General features: G+C 43.4%; 1 protein-coding gene across 4 annotated transcripts; it reads right to left on the bottom strand.

The window, feature by feature from the left end:
* Positions 1-3,387: 3,387 nt before the first annotated feature.
* MED18 (mediator complex subunit 18) lies at positions 3,388-7,531 on the bottom strand. 4 transcript variants are annotated; one of them, XM_081203503.1, is made up of 4 exons: positions 7,396-7,531; positions 5,487-5,597; positions 5,185-5,270; positions 3,388-4,636 (listed from the first exon to the last, which is right to left on the bottom strand). In XM_081203503.1, the coding sequence occupies exons 3-4, from the start codon at positions 5,255-5,257 to the stop codon at positions 4,083-4,085; spliced, it is 627 nt and encodes a 208-aa protein (XP_081059629.1). In that variant the 5' UTR covers positions 5,258-5,270; positions 5,487-5,597; positions 7,396-7,531; the 3' UTR covers positions 3,388-4,082. The 4 variants fall into 4 exon arrangements, with proteins under 4 accessions (XP_081059629.1, XP_081059627.1, XP_081059630.1 ...); XM_081203501.1 differs by having other exon boundaries at positions 7,375-7,514; XM_081203504.1 differs by lacking the exon at positions 7,396-7,531 and adding an exon at positions 7,201-7,347.
* Positions 7,532-7,775: the final 244 nt, after the last annotated feature.

The raw sequence follows: 7,775 nt of genomic DNA, 5'->3' as shown, positions 1-7,775 counted from the left end.
TGCTGACCAACAAGTCAGTTTGTGCTAATTCAGATATAACTCTTAGTTGCTAGGAAGTCAATGGGATTACCATAGTTTAAGTGTATGATTGATTGGGCATACAGTGGTTGGGAAGAGCAAGCTGATCTCTCTTTTGCATAGCTGTCAGTCATTCTATTTATAGATGCGAAATGCATGGTTTTAATTTGTAGTCTTTTATTTCCTGGTGTTTAGAATATGCTTTGTTTGGTTGTTTATATTTTGCAATGTGGAACTGCCCTTGTATTTTGTAACCCATTTATATTTTGATGCTATACAGGATGCTCTTAGCAGCTAATCGTGTTTTATAGACTGTGGAGCTTCCCCCATCCTTTATTTAATATGCTTTAACTTGCGCTGTAAATTGCTCTGAGATTTGTTTAAATGTTAGCATATGTTGTCAAAAGAAGAATGGGGCAACTTCAGGAGGCAGCTGGAGGTGCATAAAATGAGTTGCCTGGTGTATTGGTTTATCCACCTGCAATGTCATCAGGATTTATTAACAGTTACAGATAGGTAGCCGTGTTGGTCTGCCATAGTCAAAATAAAAAAATTCCTTCCAGTAGCACCTTAAAGACCAACTAAGTTAGTTCTTGGTATGAGCTTTCGTGTGCAAGCACGAAATCCGAAGAAGTATCTGAAGAAGTGTGCTTGCACACGAAAGCTCATACCAAGAACTAACTTAGTTGGTCTTTAAGGTGCTACTGGAAGGATTTATTAAGCCGCTCTTAACTTGTGAGGTGTCAGCTGTGAGTCTGTTTTGACGTTGGATTGACTTGTGACAATGGTTACCAATTATGAAAGTAGCAGAAAGGCATGTATGACACACCAACAATGTATAACTTATCTATCACAAGAATGAAGAAATGGTGGACAGAAAATGCACACAACTGACACATTCACAACACATTACAGAGAGGACCCCCAATATATATTTTTTCTGTTTATGCAGCATTTTTTGGTGTAGATTAAGAAATCTATCCCCCTCCCCCCACAAAAAAACCTGTCTGGCTTTTGAGAATCATAATAACTCTTCTATAACCCATCTCCTTTTCTCTTGGGAGAAAAGCAATGTCAAACCTAGACAGCATCTTAAGAAGCAGAGACATCACCTTGCCAACAAAGGTCCGTATAGTTAAAGCTATGGTTTTCCCAGAAGTGATGTATGGAAGTGAGAGCTGGACCATAAAGAAGGCTGATCACCGAAGAATTGATGCTTTTGAATTATGGTGTTGGAGGAGACTCTTGAGAGTCCCATGGACTGCAAGAAGATCAAATCTATCCATTCTGAAGGAAATCAGCCCTGAGTGCTCACTGGGAGGACAGATCGTGAAGCTGAGGCTCCAATACTTTGGCCACCTTATGAGAAGAGAAGACTACCTGGAAAAGACCCTGATGTTGTGAAAGATGGAGGGCACAAGGAGAAGGGGACGACAGAGGGCGAGATGGTTGGACAGTGTTCTTGAAGCTACCAGTGTGAGTTTGACCAAACTGCGGGAGACAGTGGAAGACAGGAGTGTCTGGCATGGTCTGGTCCATGGGGTCACAAAGAGCCGGACACGACTAAACGACTAATAGCAACAATAACCCATCTCCACACATGCCTACCCATACTGTGAGAATTTCATTAGAAACCCTCCTCTAGGCTCCCTGCCATCTAGTATGGCAAATGGTTTCATCAAGGAAAGGGTGTTTTCAGTGGCTATACCTTTGTTTTGGAACCCTCTCCCAAAAGAGGACTGCCTGCTGCTCACTTTAATATTTTTCACTAGGTACATTTTTTTTATATTTCCTGACTTTTAAATTTTTGATGATTTTGTGCATGCACAGATCTTACATATTTTACTGGTTTTCTTAAATTGCTGTTTTCTGGCTTTCTAAGTTTTGATTATCAGTTGGAGGGGAAGGTGACTCTATCATGCACGTTTTACTGCTGCTTTTATAAATTTGGTATTTTAAGGACATTTCTATAGATGTTATATTTTACTGTAAGCCACTCTAATTGTTTAATTGAAGGGCGGAGTGTAAATCATGAATATAATAGACCCTCAAGAACATGTCTTTGCAAGACAATGCCATACAGCTTTACTGGGAAGCAATTCCCATTAAGCTCCAGTTCGAAGTATCTGGAAACAGTTAGGAGGAGGATTTTATTTTATTTGGACATGACAAGTGCATTAAACATTTACTACTCACTTAGCTATTATTATACTAATTATGATTAGTGTTAGCATAATGGAAGCTCTTCAGTGGAGTAATTATGGCCGGTTCTGAAACGATCCAGCTCAGAGAGGATGAGTCTTATGCCAATTACATAACAAAAGAGCAGCGTAATTATTCTGTAAGGGACAAAGGATTCTGCAGGCATATTTTAGGTCCTGAGGCAAAGTTACATTCTGTTCCTATGAAATAATTAAGTGCACCAAGCCAAGCTGCTGTGCAGGTCTCACCTTGGATAAGCACAGCTGGTGTCATTGGTCATTAAAGTGCCTCTGTGCAACACTTGTGTCTCAATGGCAGCAGCACCTTAGATGTGACATTCTGCTCATTCTTTAACAATGTACAAGGAGAAAGTGAGAGAAATTCCTGGGGAGAGAAGTCACTCCATTCCTCTTCTGAATTCCTGTGCCTTTGCTGGCCAGGTGGCATGATAATCCAGTCTCTCCAAAGTTAATGCAACAGGGGTAACTCATTCTATTATTATCACCATAAAAGCATCAATGTGCAATGGCAACGAGACAAGGATACATCCTGTCCCCTCTACTCCAATTAGTCTACTAAATTCTTATTGTGATATTCATTGTACAACAGCCAGCAGCTCAACCCAATATGTTTATACTAAGAGGATGTCCATTCTTCCAACCTTACCTTTTCCCCATATCTTATTCTATGCTCTTAGTTTCAAGTGGCAGGGAGAGGAGAAAAACATGTTAGAACTGAATAAACTAAAATCCAAAGGACATTCAGTAAGCCCAAAACTTATCAACATTTAACTTGTGTGCATTCAGCTTTACATGAAAACAAAATTGTAAGATTTTTCAAAAGGGGGTGAAAAGGAGGTGGGCATCTGAGAAAAAAGATTTTGGCAATGCCACCCACATTGAATCCAATGTGTTTTGACTACACACAATTCTGGCTTTAGGCGTGACTCCTGGAATGTAATCCCTGAGTAACTTGCAAGCTTCCTATACTAAGATTCTGGGAGAACTAGTGTGATGTAGCACATAAGGACAAACCTAGGACATGGGAAACTTGCGTTCAAATACCTGCTGAGAGATACTTGGGATCATTCCCTCCCAGTCCAACTTATCTCACAGGGCTGTTGTGGGGATAAAATGCTGGTAGCAGGAAATCCATATGCATTCTGACTTAACTGAAACATGGCCAGGACAACATTTTATGCATGAATGATGAAGAAAAATCACTTGGCAACGTGGGATGGCACCAGATAAGTAACACTAGGTACATCATTTGTCTTATGCTGTGGGGTGTGAACTGAGGAAAGGGAACAGCATGTGTAGGAAGTTGCTCATTCTTTTGATGTGTGGAGAACCTTGGGCCCTCCAGATATTGCTGGACTACAACTCCCATCAGTTCTAGCAAGATATAGTAGCTGGCTCTGCCCCCATCCTGCCAGAGGAAGATTTGATTTTAAATTACAAAAACTAGATGCCCCAACTCCAAAATGCAGTAAGAGAAAGCCAGTTGCAATACTAGACTAATTTTATTTGGAATCACCAAGTAATATTAATAATAAAATCCATTATTACTTAGTAAGAGACCAACCCAACCTTCTGAATTTTGTTTTGCTTTCAAAGGTCTGAGCAAGATAACTATATCGGTATTGGTTAAAGCAAGAGTGGGGGACCTGTAGCCCTCCTGATGTGGCTGAACAAAAACTTGCATCACCCCCAGCAAGCATGATCAATGGTCAGGGATGATGGGAATCATAGTTCAGCAACACCTGAAGAGCCAAAGGCTCTCCACACCTGCGTTAAAGCTTTCTGCAATTCTTCAGCCTCTGTAACAGGAAAGACTCAAGCTTTAGCTGCTGGCCATCTTGCTCACATCAGTCTTTTAGGATCAATTTTCTCTAGGTGAACTAAAGGCTTTAGCTGCTCAGCAAAACCCCTCATGTCATCAGAAACCACGTCTTGTCCTGCTGGTGCTACAATGCTGAGCTCCACAAGATAAGAGAGGGACAAGGGCTCAATGTTATCAGTATTTCCTGGAATCAGGATGCGGAAGATCTTGTACACCACAATCTTCATAATGCCCTTGCGGAACACGTGCCCCTTGGCAACAAACTCATGGTCCATGCGGAAGCCCATCTCCACCAGGAAGTCCGTCAAGTTCTCAGATGTGGCAATATCAACACAGTTGCGTACCAAGGCATGGCGGCTTTTGTCGCCCATTTCTGGCTGCCCAAGGTACCGCAAGTGCCAGGGAGTGCCTGCTTTGTCCATGGAGCGCCGAGTGCGGAGAACAAATGGACTGGCCTGCTGCCCCTTGAGCAGGAACACCATCTCATGATCCAGAAAGGTCTCAGGTTCCATGTTATCACATAGGCCACGGAGTCGATGAAGGAGGCTCTCCAGGCTTTGATCCAAAACACTCCCTAGAGGGAGAAAGGAGGGATTAAGACAGCATCACTGAACAGGTAGCCATCCTCATTAACAAATGGAAAGCACCCTACTGCCCCGACAGTCCAGTAGCATCATGCCAACATTTAAAAAAACCCAACACCTATGGCAACTTGCAAACAGTACAATAGCCTTGCTGAATGGAACATGGATCAGAGAACCACAAAGCTCTCCACAAAAGATACAGCTAGGGGCCCTTTCACACATTTTAAAGTGTATCGGCCAAAGAATAAGGCTCAAATGTGAAACAAGTGTTTGCTAATAAAGGTATCATGCAGGTACACTCAAGGTCAGCTCATTATCGAGTATATACTCGGTGACCAACTTAGGTTTGTGGTTTTATTTGTGGAAAGACCTTAGAGTTGTCCACTCACAATCTCAACAGTTGTTCTGTTTCTTTAACTGTCCTGAAGCTATAAAAGGAAAACATCTACATTGCTAAAGAAACATATATTCTTCCAGTAGCATGTCATCTGGAATGAATCAGATATTACAGTTAAGCCAAGTCTTACCCGTGGCTTACCTTGAAGTAAATATTCCATCATGTTAATAGTGCCTCCAGTGACAGGCATCATGGTGACGGGAGGGGCCTCCATGGTATTTTCTTCTCTACAAGCAGCAGGATCAATAAAGAAAACAAGCTGGTCATTCAAGCTGAACCATGAGATAAATGTAAAAACACAAGGCAGGCCTAGCAGGATCAGGCCAAAGGCCCATGTATTGCAACATCCTGTTCTCACAGTGGCCAACCACAGCATGGTTATTTCAGCAAAGCAGAACCATAACGTATCCCCAGTTTAAACACCACAGGTGCCCCTTCTTTACCTTTATTACTGTGTGTGTATATAATACGGTCCAAATATTAATTGGGAGACAATGAATCCAGAGCAGGGGTTCTCAGATTCATGAGCTTCATTCAGGGGGTCCACAGAGTGCCTGTAAAAATACAATTAAAAACCATACAGCATCAAAGACAGTGCATTATAGCAGCTACAGAAGGCAGAAAAATCACTAAGTGGTCTGCCAAGACCTTCAGCAGAGAAGCGGGGAGAGAATTAGGCTCAGAAGAAACACTCCCTCGGGGTCATGTTCTTACCTCCCCTGTGTGGAAGATGCATGAATCCAGGCCTAATTCCTCCTACACCAGCTTTCCCCCCTAGCAGCAGGACAGGGAAGCAACCAACCTTTTCCCAGCTCAAGGATAAAAACACATGGCCTTGCAGATGTTGCTAGATTTCCATCTCCCATTAGCCCCAACCAGCATGGCCAATGGGAGCTGTCAAGAACATCTGGAGAGCCAACAGCATCCCCATCCCAATCCTAAAATAAGGTGACTTGGTGATAGACAAACTCCACTGTAAAATCCGATAAGCTCAGACAATTCAGAGGCTCTCCTGGGGTTACTGACATGTATGACCATGCATCTGAAATGAACTTTCCACAAGTTACTCATTGGCCTGACCAAGAACAATCACAAGTCATACAGATCCATTAGGGTCTACAATACACTAACGGCCCACTCCTAATCAGGCATATTTGGTGGTAACTGTCTTTGATCCAGCGGAATTCCCTTTCATTAAGTAAGCATGCTTAGAACTGCAGCCAGCTTCTCCCACCCCCACTAGAAAGTACATATGTAAATATTTAATATTAACAGCTTTATCTTACATACACATAGTAGTAAGCCCTGTGGGTTTTTGTAGAATATATTGACAAGTAAACATCCAGAGGGATTTTAAATACACTCAGCAAGGTAGCCAGTGTAAACAGAGAGCTCCTCCACACTTAACAGTAATGCAGAGGAGGGGAAGGACCATAGCTTAGTTGCATAGCATCCACTTTGCATGCAGAAAATCCCACTCAATCCTCAGCTTCTCCAGGAAGGGCTGGGTATGGCCCCTGGAGAGCCACTGCAAGGAAGAGTAGACAATATTGAGCTAGATGGACCAGTGGTCTGGCTTGATATAAAGCATTTTCCTGTGTTCCTTCCTAGGGCTACTGCTGTAACACCTGCTGAAATTCTCTCTATTAAAGATGTAGAAACCCTATTCACATTTGCATCTGACCACAGCGGCCATACTCCAGGACCTTCCTTAATTTTTCAGCTTTGTGTTTTTCAGTTGCTCTCTTAACTGACTTATTTATTTTGTTGTTGTTGTTTATACCCCGCTTCCCTAGCCACTCTGGGCAGCATATAGCATACCTAAAAACATAATAAAAACATTATGCATTAAAAACCTCCTGATACGAGACTGCCTTCTAAAAGTTACGTAATTCCTTATCTCCTTGACACCTGAAGGGAGGCCGTTCCACAGAAGGAACGCCACAACTGAGAAGGCCCTCTGCCTGGAATGTGGAATACAACAAAAAGAAGGCTGTAAATGTTCCTTATTTCACAGCAGATCCCCGTAAAAGGATTCCCTTTGTTCCAGAGATACAATCTTCATAGGGATATTGGGGGGGGGGGGAGAGAGAGGAGACACCTCCAGTATCTCCTGAGAAGTCCTACTTTTCTCAACTAAATGCTATCCGAACTAACCCTCCGTCTGTAGGCCTCAAAGCCCCGGTCTCAATTAGTGTCAGCGGCGCAAAAACCTTATCTCCGGCTCGGCTGAACTAGTAACTTCAGGCGGGGGCTGTGCGCACGGCCTAGGAAGAAAACTTCAGGTGTTGTACAGGGGGGAGTCTCCAGCAAGGCGGAGAGGCACATTACCTGCAACACTCTTCGCCTCACCGTTTGGAAGCACTCTTCCTTCTCTGCCCAGCCAGTCAAGCAGCGCATGCGCGTTCTCCTCCCCCTCCCGCGCTGTTCATGGGCATCGCCATCTTTTTCCTTACGTCACCGTACGGCACATTCTCATTCATTCTGTATTCGCTGAAAGAAAACAACAACAACGTCGCGCTTTGCGGTAAGAAAACTCCGCCGCGGAGAAACAGTGACGTTGCCGCATTACGTTATATATCTGCGCCGCCGAACAGCAAAATACAAACCACGCCGGATCCCTCTTGAATAGTCGCTATGCGGTGCCCCTCCCGGGGTTAGGGTGCGTCTCAGGCTATGAACGATCTAGGACTAGTCTTTGGAAATCCTTCAGGCGACCCAGTTGTGGGGCA

The sequence above is a fragment of the Podarcis bocagei genome (assembly GCF_964188305.1).
Source record: "Podarcis bocagei genome assembly, chromosome: 7".
NCBI lineage: Eukaryota > Metazoa > Chordata > Lepidosauria > Squamata > Lacertidae > Podarcis > Podarcis bocagei.
This window is presented reverse-complemented; position numbering and strand designations above follow the sequence as displayed.